We start from the raw sequence: 18,299 nt of genomic DNA, 5'->3' as shown, positions 1-18,299 counted from the left end.
ATCTCCGGCTTTCCAGCTCCGGAGCCCTCCGCGTCCTCCCAAGGCCGGCGACCCCAGAGCGCAGAGCCCAGATCGGAGGCCCCCCACGAGGGCGTGGCAGGCCGGGCCCCGCGCGCCCTCGGCATCGCCAGGACCCCAGGCCCGCAGTGGTCGGCGGGGGTCCCCGGGGGTGGCCGGGGAGCGCGCGGCCGGCGGAGGACGGCCGGGTCGCGGGGGCGGCGCGCGGTCCGCGTCATGCACATGCGGGAGCCACGAGCCTCCCCGCGCGTGACGTCACGGCCGTCCGGGCGAGCCGGAGCCGCTCGGGGTCCAGAGAGCGCCCGAGAGCGAGCGCAGCGGCTGCCGGCGAGCGGCGGGCGGCGGGCGGCGGGCGAGCGGGCGGGGCGGCGCTGTCAGCGCACTCGCAGCGAGGCGACCCGGCGGGCGGCGGCACGGCGAAGGCGAAGGCGAAGGCGAAGGCGGCGAGGATGCAGCCCGCGAGCTGGTGCCTGTGGCCGCTCCTGCTGGCCCTGGGCGTGGGGAGCAGCGGCGGCGGCGGCGGCGGGGACGGTCGGCGGCGCCGCCTCCTCGCGGCTCAAGGTGGGTGTCGGCGAGTTTCCTCTGCTCCGCGGGGCGGCTCGGCGGGACCCGGCTCCCCGGTGCACCTGCGAGCCGCAAGCGCCAGTGGGGTCGCGGACCCGGAGCTCGCACCGGCTGGGCGCCGAGCTTTGGCCCGACGCGGCGCGCGGAGCTTGGGCAGCGAGCGGCTCCGGCTCCGCCGTGCGGGAGGCTTCGGCTGCCGCCGCCGCCGCCGCGCGTCCTTCCCGGGCCGAGCCGAGCTCTGCAGCCGGTGCGGGGGGCTGCGCGGGAAACTTGCGGGCGCGCCCGGGAGCGGAAGGCTTCGCTCGAAGCGCGGAGCTGGGGCCCCTCGCCCGCCCAGGGGGAGCCCGACCCCGCGCGCTCCCTGGCTCGGATCGCGGAGCGGAGGAGACTCGGGGGCGCCGGGCGCGGCCGGGCGCGCGGCAGGTCGGCTGGCCAGTCCCCTCCCGCGCGCCGACAGCTGCGGGGGCGCCGGGGGACCCGCCGAAACGGAGACCGAGCCCGGGACCCACGGGTCGGGTAGGGCCGGGCCGGAGCGCCCAGTTTGGGGCTGACTTGTTGATTCTCGGCGCTTTGCGGAGAGGATGCTCAGGTTCGGGGAGAACGGGGACTGCAGCTGCCAGGTGACCAGACGAGGTGCTGAGGGGCGGCGGCGGCGTCTAGCGGGAGGAGGGCGTTCGTGTCCTCGGGCACCGGCTGCTGGCTGGCTGTGCTCGGCAGCTTGTAGCCTGGGGCAGCGGGTGCGTTTGGGGCTCGAGGTGAGAGGACCCTAGGGGACGGGGAGGGCGAGAGCCCCGGCGATGCCGCTTGCAACTCGAAAAAGAGAATTTTGGGAGTTCCAGAGAGGTTCTGTGGAGCCCGGTGTCTGTCCGATTTCTGTCCGATTATGTCTCCCGATATCTGAGTGACAGGATTCGGGAACTAGTCTATGGTCTGACCTTGTGCTCCATCTCAGCAAGTTTCCCGCCTGTCTCATCCTGGAGAGGCAGTTTCTTTGCTGGGAAAACCCAGCAAAACCCTCTCTGAGAAGGGCTGGCTTCGGTGAAGAGGGAGAGCTTTCGGAGGACTGTCATTTCAGAGAAACTGGAGTTAAAAAGACAGTGTAGTGTATTCCGAACCGTTGCACCTGCCTCCCAGACCCAGATGATTCGTGGACGAGCGCTCGCTGGCTTTAGAAATGGGTCTGCAGCCAATGGGTCTTAGCCACGGACTGAACTGATGTGTGCGCCAGGGATGCTTGCAGCAGCCAAGGAAAGGGAAGCGATCGGAAGGTTTGTTCAGGACGAGGACACAGTGGCTTTGCTCGCCTGCCAAGGCGGGAAGGAAAAACTTAGCAGGAAAAAACACCAAACAAGTGTCAAAGAGGGGAAACAAGTCAGATTTCTAGCGATTCGCTCCTGTGGATAATTTTGTGCCCGTTCAGTGTTCTCCATTGCTCTCTCTAAGAACATATTCACCTCGTAGTAAACACCAGTCACTTATTTCTAAGGCAAAAGAAATATAAAAAGTTGATTGACTCCAGCTATCTTCCAATTCAGAGTTCCCGGTTCTTCCTCCTTTCTTCTTCTCATCAGCAGGGGGCTGCAAAGAGCTCTGTTCGTGACATTAAAAAATAGACAAATGTGTAACACTTGATACAAACAGAGACATTTATTATGACACTTTGGTTGGTATTTACAGGACCTGCTTTCCTCATGCCAATGCACTTTCATGTTACACTTCCACATCTCATAATCTGGGGAACATTTGTGCCAATAAAACGAAGTTTCGTGTAGAGCAACCCACACAACTGACACTACTGCCTTGCCCAACATCCATGTTATTCTTTCCCCCATCCCTAAAAAAGAAGTCAGGAAGACACGTGGAGAAGATAGAGCAAAAAGGAGCTCCCTTCCCCATCCAGGTCTGCAAGCATGCGAAGGGGAGACTTGGCAGCCTGGGTCCCTGCCTGGCAGAATAGAATGTGCCCTTTCAGCTCTGGGCTCCTGGAAGTGGCAAGTCTCTAGTGGGTAGCCTGTCTGGACTTTGTATGCCAAACTTCAGGGAAGCAAGCCGTTAATTCCCCAAAGCTTTTGGGGTTTCCAGTGAATCACAGCACTTTCAGTGCAAGGGTAACTCTGCCTTCTGAAATAATAGTCACTGGGCAGTGATTCGAACACTGCTCCTAGCCTTGTGGAGCTGAGTCAGGAAACACACACTTGATGGGTTCCTTAAGAGTCCATATTTCACCTACACACGTGTGTTTTAGAAGCATAGTATAAGGTATTGGGGACCCACTTGTCTTATAACAAAGGAGGACTGTACTGCCTGGACAAGTCCCCAACTAGTTGGGGATATTTTGGTTCTTGAATTTTTGGTGGACTCAGGTCTGCGTGAACTGGAGGAGAGAAAGGGTCCTTTATTAGTTCTCAGCATCTAGGCTTAGTTTGTTTATTGGGGAGATTCTTGAATGGAACCCTCTCCCCCTCTACACACACATACACACACACACACAAAACCCTCTCCCCCTACACACACACACACACACACACACACCACATGTTGTCATCTCACTCCTCCCTCCCTTCCTTAGAGATCATTGATTAGAGAAAGCACTATATGTACAAAGTTTTAAAAAATGAGAATGGATAGTAATTGTCCAAAGAACTGTGCTATGAAATGGGGAGTTAAGTGGGAGAAGGAGAATCTGGAAGAGAAGCCTTGGCTCCAGAGGGGAGAAGAAAGTCAACAGGAACACTCCCTTGTGGTCTGAAAGCCCACTGCTGTCTTCTGCATTTGAGAGTTCTGGGGAACCTGAGTGCATGCGAATTTGTGTGTGTGTGTGTGTGTGTGTGTGTGTACACATATGTGCTTGCTTGCTTCCCTCCCTGCTTGCGTGTGCATATACTAGCCAGAAAGTCGGAGCTGCAGGTTAAAAGGAGACTGCTGTGGTGGAGAGGAAGGGGAAAGGATGCCCTCCTCCATGGAAACCATCTTTGCTGTCTCCAGTGGCAGCTGATCTGTGGGACCCTCAGGCTCACAGTGTCCTGGTGTGCGCAGAGTTGTGCTATCCAGAGCTTCCTGCAGGGAACTGTTGTAGTCATCTCTATATTAGAAATATGTGTCCCCTCACTAGAATCCAAATGACAAAAATCCTTTCTAGGGAGGCCACACAGTACCTCTAGGGTCACCTGAGATTCCCCCTGCACCTAGGGGTGCTTCTTCCTGCCCTGCATTTTCTGCTCCATGAGCAGCCTTGGAGGGCTCCATGGCTGAGATGAAAGCAGCCTAGACCCAAGGCTGCATGTACCCTTAGTTCACTGGGTGAGAATTAGGGAACTTTTGCAGCCACAGTTGTTCTCTCTGTAAAACATAGGAATGGGAACTGACTTTGCAGTCAGAATCATGGGGAGGGGAAGTGTGTGCTCCAGTGTGGAAGGGCAAGAAAGATCTCTCTCTCTCTCTCTCTCTCTCTCTCTCTTTCTCTCTCTCTCTCTCTCTCTCTCTCTCTTTCTCTCTCTCTCTCATACACACACATAGATGGGGTCTGAGATTTGAGGGAGGGGCTCCTTTTTTGACTTGTTGGCTATCAATAAGTTCTTAGATTAGGTTTAGTTCTCTATCTCTTTTTACCCTTATGTCTCTGTTCCTCTCTGTGTGGATTGTCATGGATGTGTGAAGGGTACATGAAGACTGGGTCCAGAGAGATAGTGCAGTGGCACTGCCTTGTATGCAGCTGATCTCTGCACCATATATGATCCCCTGAGCCCTGCCAAAACTGATTCCTGAGCACAACCAGATGTGGCCCAACAACCAAAAGAAAGAAAATCTGAGGGCTGGTGAGGTGGCGCTAGAGGTAAGGAGTCTGCCTTGCAAGTGCTAGCCAAGGAAGGACCGCGGTTCGATCCCCCGGTGTCCCACATGGTCCCCCCAAGCCAGGGGCAATTTCTGAGCGCTTAGCCAGGAGTAACCCCTGAGCATCAAATGGGTGTGGCCCGAAAAACCAAAAAAAGAAAATCTGGAGTACCTGTTACAGTACCTGTGTGACAACAATCACGCCTGTGCATCAAAGACTGTCCTCAAAGGCTGGTTGTGGCTCCAAGCCTGACACTGAGTATAGGTGCCAGTTGACATGGCCTCAGCCAAATGTCATGTGATATTCTCATCCCATCACAGACTCAGGCTGGCTTCTCTGTGCTGAGAGCAACTGCAGTTGCTCCACCTCTCAAGAGCCTCTTTTTAAGGGCTCTGAACCTATTTCATCTCATTTAGCCTGTACAGCAACTCGGGATCCCATTTTACAGGTGAGAAAACTGAGGCAAGTTAAGGTCCTGAACCCAGTTCACTCAATTTGCAGACTGCTGGGATTCTGTCTGGCAAGTTTGGTTTTAATATTTCATGAATGCTGCATGTGCCTTTGGATCACTTGTAAGTTTAAAAGTAATTCTTAGGGCTGGAGAGATAGCATGGAGGTAAGGTGTTTGCCTTTCATGCAGAAGGACGGTGGTTCGAATCCCGGCATCCCACATGGTCCCCTGTGCCTGCCGGGGGCGATTTCTGAGCATGGAGCCAGGAGTAACCCCTGAGTGCTGCCGGGTGTGACCCAAAAACCAAAAAAAAAAAAAAAAGTAATTCTTGTGCTTTTCGAACAGGAAACCTGCATTTAATTCCTGGCAATGCTTAGACAGGGGCCCCTAAACACAAAACCAGGAGTAGCCCCTAAGCACTGACCTCTGAGTATGATCCCAAAAACAATTTAATAAAATATAATAACTCTTTCGGAGAGAAAAGAGAGAGAGAAAAGGAAGAAAAAGAGAACATAGGGATTAAGGCATTTGCCTTACCTGAGACCAATTCTGGTTCTATATCTGGCACCACATGGTTCTTTAGGTGGCACTATTCTCAGTGCATGCGCATATCATAGAGATGATCAGGGCAACTCCAGCACTTCAAGGCCTGAGCTGAACAGTATCCTTGGACCCTTGCTTGAGTCACTCATGACTGGTCAAGAATTGCCAGGAGGGACCCCACACCCTCCTGATCACCACTTTAAAAAGAGTTTAGAGACTTACTACACGGGCTAAGGTGCAGGAGTGATTTGCACAGGATTGGGATCTGGGGTTTTCTAGGTGGGGGCCAGGCCACTTTGCTTAGTAGCTTATTCCTCTATTCTACTGCCTCTGTTTCCCCCAACCTGGTGTCTGCTGTACCCGTGGGAGGCTTTGAACCCCACCAAGGGACAGTGCCCAGCTATGCAGCTCTGGTGAGGCCCTGAGACAAGGAGTAACCCTTAATGAACCTGAACCTTCAAATGGGAACAACTCACTTATCTCAGGGCATAGATACCTGGGGGGTTGGTGAAGGTGAGTGAACTGTGTCTCTGTGCCGATTCCCCTCTGGGCAAGGCATCCCCAGAGTTGTGGGATGATCTGGAGATGCCTTTGCTTTGCCTTTATGGACACATCCCAGGGAGTGACTGGCACATTTCTGTGGATTCACAGGGTTGTCTGGCTGGGTGAAGCCAGCTGCTTGCCCCAAAGACCTCAGCAGTCTGCAAGTCTCCCTGCTCCGCCCCTCTCTAGGCCTGTGTTTTAGGGAGGTGGACACAGGTATGGTGTTTAGACCAAATTGATCAGAAGGTTACAGTGGGACATGAGGAAAGACCCAGTCCTCCGACTCAATGTGTGCTTTAGGGACAATCACTGTCTCTTCTGCAGAAAGGAGACAGTCTTTTGCCCATCCCGACCAGAAAAGTTCCTGGAACCACATACAGGTGGCCCTGGATGCTCTTGGACAGGATCAAGTGCCTTCAAAAATTAGGTGATCAGTTTAAAGGAAGTGGGGTGGCAACTGGGGCACCAACCATTCTGCAACTTCAGCCACATCACTCCTCTCTGGTGCTGTCTGGAGAGTCAGTCACCCTCAGAAGTTGTGATTACCCCTAAAGTTCCTTCCTGGGACCTTGATGGAGACAGTCCACACCTGCAGCTGGTGGTTCCCATGATTTCATTACCGCTGTCTCAGTCCCAGGCACATCCATGTTTGTATTCAGGAGCTGCCACTCAGAGCTGCTCAGCTCCTGTCAGGTTGACATGTCGTTTTCCAATTTGTGTGGATAGCTGCATTGCAGCAAATTAATTAAAACAGATATATGTTAATCTAATGCATGCCTCCTTGTAATTAATGAAATATCTCTGTTACAGGGGTGTTTGATTTATTATTTTAATCTGTAAAAGGCTGAATTTGCCTATAAAGTTAGATATAGTCATCAGAAAAGCTGACCCATGGATGGCATTAGGAAAAATAATCACATTTCTATACATTAATCACTCTCTAAAAGGATATAGTTCATTAACACCCTGAACCGAGAGTGGTAGATGTAAATTAGATGAACCTTTTTACCGACACTTCCATTTATATGGCGGAATCTTTTCAAACTCAAAGCACTCTCCATATATTAATTCAATTAACCCTCCCAGATCCATATTAACCAAAGTACATATATCACAGTCGGACTGGAGGGGAAAGAAAAACCCTTAAACTTGTGACTTCCCAGATTCAGAGCGCTTTTTCAGTGAGGTTTGAATTCCCTTTTTCTTCTGCCAGAAAACTCTTAGCATGTCTCTTCATGTTGGTAGCCACCCACAGAGTCCTTCTGTGTGACACTTTCACCAAAGTATCTCAACAGACCAAAGCTCATTTTCTAATTTCCCCAGCACCACTGGACTGGGCTGGACTGTGAGAAGAGCATGCCAAGAGATCATGTGAGATGGGCGCCCACAGTACCAGGAGCTGCTCCACTTGTCCTGCTCCACATGTACACAGGCCGGGCTGAGAGACCTTACCTTTGGTGACAGGTTGACCCAGGAGTTACAGGAAGAGGGATGCAGCAAGCCTCTTGGGCCTGACTAGGTAGAGAATGATGCTGGAAGCTGAAGGATTGCTTCATGTCCGTTTAACAGTGGGTGCTAAGAAGCGTTGCCCAAGTTAGGCTCTTGGTCCTTTTCACTGTAGCTTGTCACCTGGAGTGCCTTTATTCTGGGTCTGGGTCCTTGAGAGGGTCTTCCAGGAAGAGGCACTGGGGAGGCAAGGTTGGGCATGCATTATTATTTGTTTATGGAGACAGGGGTGAAAGGGTGCTTTGTAGGCCTTTGCTTAACTCAAATGTCCATATGCCAGGTACTTGATGTCTGAATGTTGATTTTTCCAAACCTGCTTCTTCTGATTGCCAATTTCACAAGTGTTTTCTCCCCAGGCAGCTATTCTCTGCATTCTATAAGCATAACATTTCATAGCAGCCTGTTCCTGTCCTGAGTTGTGGGGGGGGGGCAATATTTTAACGCACCCCCCTACCTCCCCACTGATTGCCAAAGGGCCCTAGGGCCCCATGCTATTGCTAATGGAGAGACAGGAGAGGACAGGAGAGAGTCAGAACATTGGGGCAGATTCTCTCAGTCTCAGTCTCTGGAGTGAGAACTCACTGTCCTCAGAGACTACATGCAGTGCAGAAGAGTTAAAGTTTCACAGTCCTAGGTTTCATTTCCTGGCATTATTCAGCTCTGTGCTTGCCCCCATCCTAAACTGTTTAGGGGGAATTAGGGAATTAAGATTTAGAGACCAGTCTTCATTCAGGAAACTGACAAACTTGGAAGAATGGAAGTGGGAGGATTTTAGCTTTCCTGTAGGCCTTGTGAAATTTATCTACCTGTCTTCCCTCTCACCCTCTTTTCAACATCTCTGTTCTTTCTTCCTCTCTCTTCCTAAGTTTGTCTACCCTCCCATTCCCTTCTGTTTTTCCCTCTTCCCTACTCTCCCTTTCCTTTCTCTTTTCTCTCCTCTTTTCTTCCACTTCTCCCCTTCCATTCCATCCCTCATTCATTCCTCCCTCTCTCTGTCTTCCTTCCTTAGCCCCTCCATTTCTTCTTCCTTCTTTTCCTCCCTCCTTCCCTTCCTTCCTTGCCTCTCTCTATCCCTCCCTCCGTCTCATCTTTCCCCCTTCCTTCCTTCCTTCCTTCCTTCCTTCCTTCCTTCCTTCCTTCCTTCCTTCCTTCCTTCCTTCCTTCCTTCCTTCCTTCCTTCCTTCCTTCCTCCCTCCTTCCCTCCCTCCCTCCTTCCTTCCTACCTTCCTTTCCTCCCCTCCCCCTTCCCCCTCCCTCCCTCCTTCCTTCCTACCTTCCTTCCCTCCCCTCCCTCTTCCCCTCCCTCTCCCTCCCTCCCCTCCCTCCCTCCCTCCCTCCCTCCCTCCCTCCCTCCCTTCCTTCCTTCCTTCCTTCCTTCCTTCCTTCCTTCCTTCCTTCCTTCCTTCCTTCCTTCCTTCCTTCCTTCCTTCCTCCTTCCCTCCCTCTCTTTCGTTTCTCTTTCTTTTTCTTTTTTTCTTTTTTTTGATTTTCTGGGCCACACCCGTTTAATGCTCAGGGGTTACTCCTGGCTAAGCACTCAGAAATTGCGCCTGGCTTGGGGGAACCATATGGGACGCCGGGGATCAAACCGCTGTCCTTCCTTGGCTAGCGCTTGCAAGGCAGACACCTAACCTCTAGCGCCACCTCACCGCCCCCTCGTTTTTCTTTATTTCCTCTCCTGAGGTGACTTTTCTGTCTGTACTTGTCCTCATTAGGATGTGACAGAGAGGGCTTGGTAATCTGTATCCTCCTGGTCTCTGACTTCCCTTGCTCCTGAGCCCACCCTTCTCAGTCCGTTCCTGGGAAGAGCTTGGTGGATTTTCCACACACTCAGCATCCTGTCTCCTCTCTGGACTACCCCTACCCCACCCCATGGTTCATCTCTGCCCTCGACTTCCCTCCAGCACAGTTCCCTCTCCTTCATGATCAAGCCCTCAACCCTTGGGTTACAATAAAGCCCTTGCTTGGTGCCTGCCTATTTCTGGGCTAGAAGTAGGGACTCTGTGAATCACTGCCTCCTCTCTGCAAGTTTCTGAAGGGTGAAAGTCCCCAAGTTTAGGATTGGTGATGTCCTCATCTCCTGTCTAAATTTGGGGAGCATATGGCAGGTGATGATGGCCACGCTGTGCCATGTGGAGGAACTGATTAGATAGACTCCTCTTGGGTTCAGCTTTCTCCTTCTCCTGGTCCCCACTCCCATCTCCCCAGAGCAGTACAGGGAGCAGTGCTGTGAGCAGGTGGACTAGGGATTCTAATGGTCGCCCCTGCCTGGGCAATGTAAGCTCTGACCTGTGTTGCTGCCTGAGGGATAGAGCCAGACTTGGTGGGCTGGCTGGGTGGGAACACCTGTATCAAAAGGGGCTAAGGGCCATTCTCCAAGTCTGTATCCCAGTTTGTCACATCCCTTTCTCATGGGTGAGTAGGCTCCTCTGATCCTTATCATTGCTTGTTTTGGTTTGGCTTGGGGGCCACAGCTGTTTCTGTGCCCTGAGATCACTCTTGGCAGGGCTCAGAGATTGCTAGGGGTTGATCCCAGATCGGCTTTGTGCAAGGCAAGTGCCCTACCCATTGTGCTATCTCTCCAGCCCAAAAGTTTTTAAATAGGACATCTTTGTTCTCAGGTAACATGGAGTGGATCTGGTGGGGCAATGTGCTCAGTTCCCTAATATTTGTTACCCCAAACATATAAAGCTGTGGGAAAGTGCTTGGATGTAACAATTACTGGCAGTAATAAGACTTGAAGGCAGTGTTTAAAACAAACAAACAAGCCAAGAGAATCTCTGCAAAGTTGAAGAATTCACTGGTTCTATTTAGAGTATGAAAGCTTTGCCATTTGCCAAAGGGAAGCATTTTCAACTTGAACTCAAACTACTGCACATGTGTGTGCGAGGCATGGGCTGGGGACGTGGCTGACAGCCTGGCCTTGTGCCTGCCATCTCTGTCCCTGGATCAAGGGATTTTTTTTCTAGGCTAGCAGCGCAGTTGCTGGAACAGGAACACTACCCATTTCCTCCAACTCTGGCCCACGAGAGCGTCTGTTTCCTTCTGCTACAGAAGTTGAGCTTGGACTCTGTTGGGTTTAATGAAAGTCTCTGGGTTGATAACTGGGAAATAACTAGGAAGGCTCATGAATCTGAACCAATAGTTTTCAGTCCTAGCAGAATTGATGGCCCCTTTTTTACAACACATATTTTATAGTGTCCCCATTATTATCCTGAAATGAAATTTACAGATGCTATTGCCTGCTTGTGTACAGAATTGAACAAATCAGCGTAATGCCTTCACTGAAATAGAAAGGAACTAAAAGGAAAATAATGCATAATAAAAAAATATGTAATACTGGGCTTAGCGTGTCAAAAGGAAGTGGTGAATTGAAGCTTGCTATGAATTTCATGGCTCCAAGTGTGTGGGACTGACCAGCTCACAGTCAGCATTAGGAGAGAGGTGACTTAAAAATGGCAAAATACTTCTGGTCAATTTCTGTTTGTTATTTTCTTGGGGGTTGAGGACACACCTGATAAGGTCAGATGTGACTTCCAGCCCAGTACTCATGGATGGTTTCTAGTGGTATTTTGGTGGCGCATAAGATACCAGGAATCAAACTGTACCTTAGGCATGCCTTACTTGAACCCCAGACTGTTGATTTAATATAAAATATAAATTATAAAGCCTATATGTTTGGTGAGGCCACCCTCGGCATGGCACTATGCCTCTAGCTTCTTTGGCCAATGGGTCTGATGATGTAGGATAACTGCGGAGAAATAATTCACAAGCAGTCAGCTAAAGTTTCATAGGAATCAGCTTGCTTTTATTCCATGGCTATATGGGCCCTGTGTGCTTCTCTGCTAAGCTTTCTGTTCTCTCTCTCTCTCTCTCTCTCTCTCTCTCTCTCTCTCTCTCTCTCTCTGTCTCTCTCTCCCTCTCTCCTCTCTCTCTCTCTGTCTCTCTCTCCCTCTCTCCTCTCTCTCTGTCTCTCTCTCTTCCCTGCTTCCTCCTTCATGTGTCTATTTCCTTTTTCTTTCCTGCAAGCCAGCCCATTTTATTCTTTAATCAAAACCACAGACCCCTCCCAGGCATGGGCGGGTCTGACCATCCCGGTGGGATTAACATTTCAAAAAGGATGTTACTTAAGGGTCTTGGGGGAAGGGAGACCTTACACCAGACCTTGCAGCCTTTGAAATTCTGAGGGAGGCCACATTTGCTCTTCATTCATAGGATACTTGTGTCCCAGGGGTAATGAAGCATCATTAAAGCACGCAAGGCATACACAGCAGATCCCTCTGGGGCCACTGGCAGAAGGAAAACTGTTGTGGAATGCAAGGTGGGTGGGGGGCTCTGGGAGACACAGAGATGCCCCCAGTGCTCAAAGGTTGAAATTGCTTTAATGGGTCAGTGCTCTTAAGGAAGACCATTTTTTGAGGGTCTTTATAAGGGAGCAGTGCTGCCAACAGATGGACAATACAAGGAAGTTTTCCATCTGCTGGGAGCATGTCTTCCTTAAGTTGTCACATGTCACAAAATGACTTTTGGATAAATGAAGCCTTCTAGTGGAAGATGGTAAAAGACCAATCTGAATCCATCAACCTGTGAGTTTATGTGAACAGCGTTTTCACAGTAGAAGAGGGATCCCTGGGGGAGCAGAGAGACTCTCAAATCTTTGTGTTCCTTGTTTTCTACTCCAGGGAGGAGTACAAGCAGGGAACAATTAGACCTACATCCTTGACCCTTCTATCATTAGAGATTGGTGGTCTTGCCTATGGAAGAAGAGTCTTTGGGGTCACAGAAGACATGTATGGTTTTGAACTGGGTGGAGTATTTGGCTAAAAACCTAGATTGAATGGACTGGCACCTCCATTGGAAAGGAGTGCTTGCATGGTGGGAGGGCAAATAGAAGTTTATCACTTTCACTTCATAAACTGCTGGTTTAACTCCCACTAACTGGCTGGAGTATTTTTATGGTCAATACTGACATTTCAGTGTTGATAACACTGTTTTCGTGGGGAAAGTTCTTCTTTGGTATCCTCATTGATAATTTTAAAAGATTAAGGATTTTACTTCCTTGTGTTTTCTGTTTTGTTTTGTTTTGTTTTGTTTTGTTAGGCAATACTCAGCTATGCTCATGGCTTACTCCTAGCAGTGCTTAGGAGATCACAAGGGATGCCAAGATCAAACACCAGTCAGGTGCCTGCTAGGCAAATGCCTATCCATTGTACTATCTCTCTGGCTCCTATTTTCTGTGGTTTTAATTCCTAGGTGTGTCTTTATTGTTCCCAGAACCCAACCCCTCCACTGCCTGTACCCAGTTTGAAGGTTTTTCTAGAGGGACTAAATCTCCAGAGTTCCAGCAAACCAGAGATGAAAATACATTTTTAAGATTTTTATTTAATGGGCCACAGTCTACCCTTTGCAGGAATTTTGGTGACATTTGGTGGTTCTGTAATGTTTGACTTGGAGTTGAGTTTATACAAATTTCAGCTCCACTGTAATTTGGGCACACTGGTGGTGGGGGGTGTGGGATATGTAGTTCTGAGCCGAGAAGACCGGGCTGACATTCTGAGCCTACCGTCAACATCATCTCTATGCGTCCCCATATTTTCAATTAGAATGGACGATGGGCAGGGAATTGAAAAGCAGCTTCTCTGCAGCCCTTGATATTAGCAGGTGTGGAATCCACAGAGGCGCTTGTGAGGGAATCATTCCTACAGTCGCCTTGTCTTCCTCTGCGCAGACTGGAAACAGCTTCCTCCCCCTCCCACAGCCCCTACCGGCTGGCTTCCACTTCTACATGGATTCCCAGGAGTTTATTTTTAGAAGTGGCATATTTTCCCCCATCCTCTTGGGGAGTTTACACCCTGGTTACCCAACGTGGTTGAAATTCAGCAAAGAAAATTCAAGGCAGTGATGAGGTTGAATGAAGTACCTTTGACAGCCAGACTTAAAGTGTTTTTCATGGAAAGTTCAGGGAGGAAAACATTTTTAGGGCCTGGTGCTTCTCTTCTAATTTTTTAAGATTCTTTAAAAAATGATTTGGGGTTGGAGCCAGAGAGATAGCATGGAGGTAAGGCATTTGCCTTTTATGCAGAAGGTCGGTGGTTTGAATCCTGGCATCCCATATGGTCCCCCGAGCCTGCCAGGAGCGATTCCTGAGCATAGAGCCAGGATTGATCCCTCATCACTGCCAAAACCAAAAAAAATAAATCATTTGTGGAGGGGCTGGAGAGATAGCATGGAGGTAAGGCGTTTGCCTCTCATGCAGAAGGTTGGTGGTTCGAATCCCAGTATTCCATATGGTTCTCTGTGCTTGCCAGGGGCGATTTCTGAGCATAGAGCCAGGAGTAACCCCTGAGTGCTGCCAGGTGTGACCCAAAAACCAAAAAAAAAATAATTTGGGGGACGGAGAAGGTAAGTTGTTTGCCTTGCATGCAGAGGATGGTGGTTCAAATCCTGGCATCCCATATGGTCATCCCATATGGTCCCCTGAGCCTGCCAGGGGCAATTTCTGATTGTAGAGCCAGGAGTAGCCCCTGAGCACTGCCGGGTGTGACCCAAAACCAAACAAAAAAATATATATGGATATATATATATATATATATATATATATATATATATATTATTTTTTGGGGGGGTCACACCCAGTGATGCTCAGGGGTTACTCCAAGCTCTGCACTCAGAGTGGAATTGCTACTGGCTGTGCTGTGGGGGCCACATAAGATGCCGGGGATTAAACCGGGTCAGCTGCATGCAAGGTAAGTGCATGCATGTGGTCAAACTTTGCTGCATTGAATCTACTGTGGGCTGCCCATGATATTGACGTTCCCTCTGGGATCAAAGTTGTGTTGTTGCTCCAGGATCTGGGCTATGGTATTCTGCTCCCCTGATTCATCTGGTCATTCTGTCATTGTTCATCAGGCTTTATCTATTATTGTTGGTCCAGGTTTATTTGCCATTGTTGATCTGGCTTTATCTGTCATTATTTGCAGAATCTGCTTAGCTCACAAATTTTCCTTTCTTCAGGAGCCATGCCACTGGGCCATTGTCAGTTATCAGTGGGGGGGCTATTGAATACAAATTAGTCTGACTGTTTAGTCTGAGTCATAGCGCAGTCACATGGCCTTTTTTTTTTTAATTTTTGGCTGTTGTGTCATACCTGGAAGTGCTTAGGCTTACTCCTGGTCTCAGCAGTGCTCAGAGTGGACCAAATCCAGTGTCAGGGCTGGAAACTGTGGACAACTTCATACAAGGCAAGTGCCATAACCCCTGCATGATCTCTTCAGTCTTAGAACTTGCCAGTGACTCTTTTTCAGAGGTGAGTGCCACTTTTTTTGAGAACATGCAAACAGGCTGATATGGATGCTGAAAACCACCATGACTGTTTTTCCGCTGCTCTCTTTTGCTCTGTGGCTGACAGATTCATTTAGTAGTGATGGTCTGGATACCTTGAGTTTGGTGCCTAGCTCTCGATGGTTCCCTTGTTAGATACTCGGTCACCTTGGGAATTCACTCTTCTTTGGAATTCAGTGTTTACATATTGAAATGGTGCATGTAATTCTAAGTCAGGATAGTATAGTTAAGATAAACACAGAGATCTCAAAATTTGGCACATATGCTAAGGAGATCTCAGCCAGTGGTCAGGAGCACATGTAAAGCCTGCAGAGATCAGAAGCCAACCTCTATACTGCATGGTTCCCCAAGTTCCATTGGGGGGTGGCTTTGGAAATCCCCAGCCAACAGGACTTGAGAGCTAGCACTACATCCTCAAGTTCTGACATTGAACTTGGTCATCCTGATTGACCAACTATTTCTGTGGGGGTCTGTCAGAAACCTCAGCCCTGTTCAGGGGCCACACTCAAAAAATAAAGTAAAACACAGCACAATAGAGGATAGTGGTCTGGTTTCTATTGCCATCTGAAACACAGATCCCAACTTATACATGGGAACAGCAGAATTTCCTCCAGTGTTGCTACATCCTAGGGTACAGGATTTTTCACAGGAGGACTGGGAGTGTGATCTCTACTCTGGAATATCTTGAACTCAGAGTGACTATGGGTGGTTGACTGAGGGTCACCTGCAGAGTTTTCTCTCACACGCAACTAGACTTGTAGAACTTAAAGCTCTGAAAGGCAAATGGTTAAGTTCTAGAGACTTCTACAACTGTACTCTAGAATATTCCTAATGAAGGAGAAGGTACACAGACACAGTGAAGGAGATTGTGACTCCTTTTCTCTTGGAAGAAACTAAGTGTTGGGGAAGGTTAGGCCAGAAGCCTCATGTCTTATGGTCTTAATGTCTGTTCTGTGTGTGCCCCTTCTATGTAGGGAGAGGAACACTCTTGAGACTCTGAGTTTTACCATTTTCTGCCTTCAGTCAGTGGGCTCTGAGATAGTGTCTCCTGTGCTTATGTGACTTGGGGCCTCTTTGGGGGCCCTACACAGTGGTTTTTCTGTTATCCTCAGTCATTGACTTAAATGGACCGAGAGTCTGAGGTATGGTCATTTGTATTCCATTTTCTGAAGGAAACTTCATTCTGGATGCCTCATTTTGATTTCTGATTTGAAGGTTTGGTTTTGAAATGAAAACAGAAGGTTTGATAAAGGAACAGTCCATTTGGAAAGAGCTCTTTTCTCCTGCTTTTAGGTTAAAAGCAACAACCATGACGCAAACAGAAAGCAATTCTCCAAAGCATATAGTGAATGGAATGGTTCTGACAGGTGAGCGCTGTGGATAAGCGCTGAGTTGACATGATGACATCTCAGCACAATGCCAGTAGCAGACCCCCTAGAAAAGCTAAACATTCTAATTATAACATACAAAAGTCATAACAACAAAACCCTCACACTTTATATTTTCTGATCAGTGTTATTTTGCCTCAGAATTACTTGAAATATGGCTTTACTTTTCCTGAACTTAAATTTGACCCCAAATGGGTCAGTCATCTTGCAAGAGTCCTTGTCCCTGACTTCCCACTTCCCAGATGCATGGAGTAGAGTAGGTAAGAGCCATGCTGGTCAATTGGAAGGACAGTTGTCTGCTCTCATGCAGATTTAAGTTTTAGGTGGAGAACTCAACCAGTTCATAGATAAAATATATAGCGATTGGGGCTGGAGCAATAGCACAGAGGTAGGGCGTTTAACTTGCACATGGCTGAGCCAAGACGGACCATGGTTCGATCCCTGGCATCCCATATGGTCCCCCAAGCCAGGAGCAATTTCTGAGCCAGGAATAACCCCTGAGCATCACTGGGTGTGACCCTAAAATAACAAAAAAATAAATATTTAGTGATCAGGCAACCCAGAGCACTTTCGAGGCCTTGCCTGAGGCTGGAAAATCAGGGCTGGTGGAGGTAATGAATGGGAGATTTCCAGCATCAGACCATCAAGTCTCATACTCAGGGCTGAGGGAAGAAAGACCTCCCCAGGGAGATCCCTCTCCTGTCCCCACAGTCTGCCATCTATCCTCCTTTGCAAATAGTCATACTCCTGAAGGAAGATCATTTCCTTCCATTTTGGGGGTGTAGGCCATACCTGGGGATGCTTAGAGCATCTGATCTCAGGGATCAGTCCTGGCAGTACTCAGAGTGATCATATATGGTGATAAGGAGAAAACTTGGGTCAGTTCCTTCCTTCCTTCATCCTTCCTTCCTTCCTTCCTTCCTTCCTTCCTTCCTTCCTTCCTTCCTTCCTTCATCATATATGGTGATAAAGAGAAAACTTGGGTCAGTTCCTTCCTTCTTTCCTTCTTTCCTTCCTTCCTTCCTTTCTTCCTCCCTTCCTTCCACCCTTCCTTCCTTCCTTCCTTCCTTCCTTCCTTCCTTCCTTCCTTCCTTCCTTCCTTCCTTCCTTCCTTCCTTCATCATATATGGTGATAAAGAGAAAACTTGGGTCAGTTCCTTCCTTCCTTCCTTCCTTCCTTCCTTCCTTCCTTCCTTCCTTCCTTCCTTCCTTCCTTCCTTCCTTCCTTCCTTCCTTCCTTCCTTCCTTCATCATATATGGTGATAAAGAGAAAACTTGGGTCAGTTCCTTCCTTCCTTCCTTCCTTCCTTCCTTCCTTCCTTCCTTCCTTCCTTCCTTCCTTCCTTCCTTCCTTCCTTCCTTCCTTCCTTCCTTCCTTCCTTCCTCATATATGGTAAGAAAGAGAAAACTTGGGTCAGTTCCTTTCTTTCTTCCTTCCCTAGAGAAAATGGGCAGAGCTCTTCCATGTAGTAATCTCTGGGGACTATTGTGAAGATGCTGATGGAAGATACTGTCATTTAGAAAGTTACATCTTTGAGAAATTAGTAAATTGGTCTTGTAAAATGGATGGTTCTTTTATCTCTCTGTGAAATGAAAGTAAAAGGATGTGAGGCTTTCTTAGCTGCTTTGCTTTCCCTTGCTTCTAGATATAAATTCATCCAATACCTGCTTGTATTTGACACCAGTAATTAAAGTCTAGAAGGACTAAAGTTCACAGGTCGACAAGTCACCATGGCTCCCCAATGTTCTGCCTGTGATTCTTAGAAAGAAGTGAAAGACCCCGATTCAATCTCAGACTCTATAAGGTCCCTGTTTTTGAAATGGAGTCAAAATCCCACCAAACTTACCCCCACCACTACCTCTCAGGACTCCAATTTTGTGTTAAGACAGGAAATGATTCTGCAAAGTGGACTGTGGATAAGAACATGATATAGCAGTAACATTCACTTATGCCTGTGATTATGGACACATGTGTGCCCTCAAGCCTTTCTTGGATGTTATGGCATGAGAGTGAGGGTAGAAATTATGGTATAAACTTTCAAGGTTTTAAGACTCAAAATGTAGGTAATAGAAGACGTTAATCAAAATACAGGCCAGCATAAGGTGGCTGCAT

The 18,299-nt window shown here is 48.8% G+C and overlaps 1 protein-coding gene across 1 annotated transcript in view; it reads left to right on the top strand.

The window, feature by feature from the left end:
* The first annotated feature begins 234 nt into the window (after positions 1-234).
* The window catches only part of LOC126011833 (calsyntenin-2-like), a 208,238-nt gene continuing 190,173 nt past the window's right edge, over positions 235-18,299 (top strand). The window contains exons 1-2 of the mRNA XM_049775606.1: positions 235-272; positions 314-579. Coding sequence (XP_049631563.1) covers positions 235-272; positions 314-579 — 304 coding nt within the window. The remainder of the gene's footprint in view (positions 273-313; positions 580-18,299) is intronic.

This window comes from Suncus etruscus, chromosome 6 (genome assembly GCF_024139225.1).
Source record: "Suncus etruscus isolate mSunEtr1 chromosome 6, mSunEtr1.pri.cur, whole genome shotgun sequence".
Lineage (NCBI taxonomy): Eukaryota > Metazoa > Chordata > Mammalia > Eulipotyphla > Soricidae > Suncus > Suncus etruscus.
Note: the sequence above shows the minus strand (reverse complement) of the source record. Positions and strands in the feature narration are given on the sequence as shown.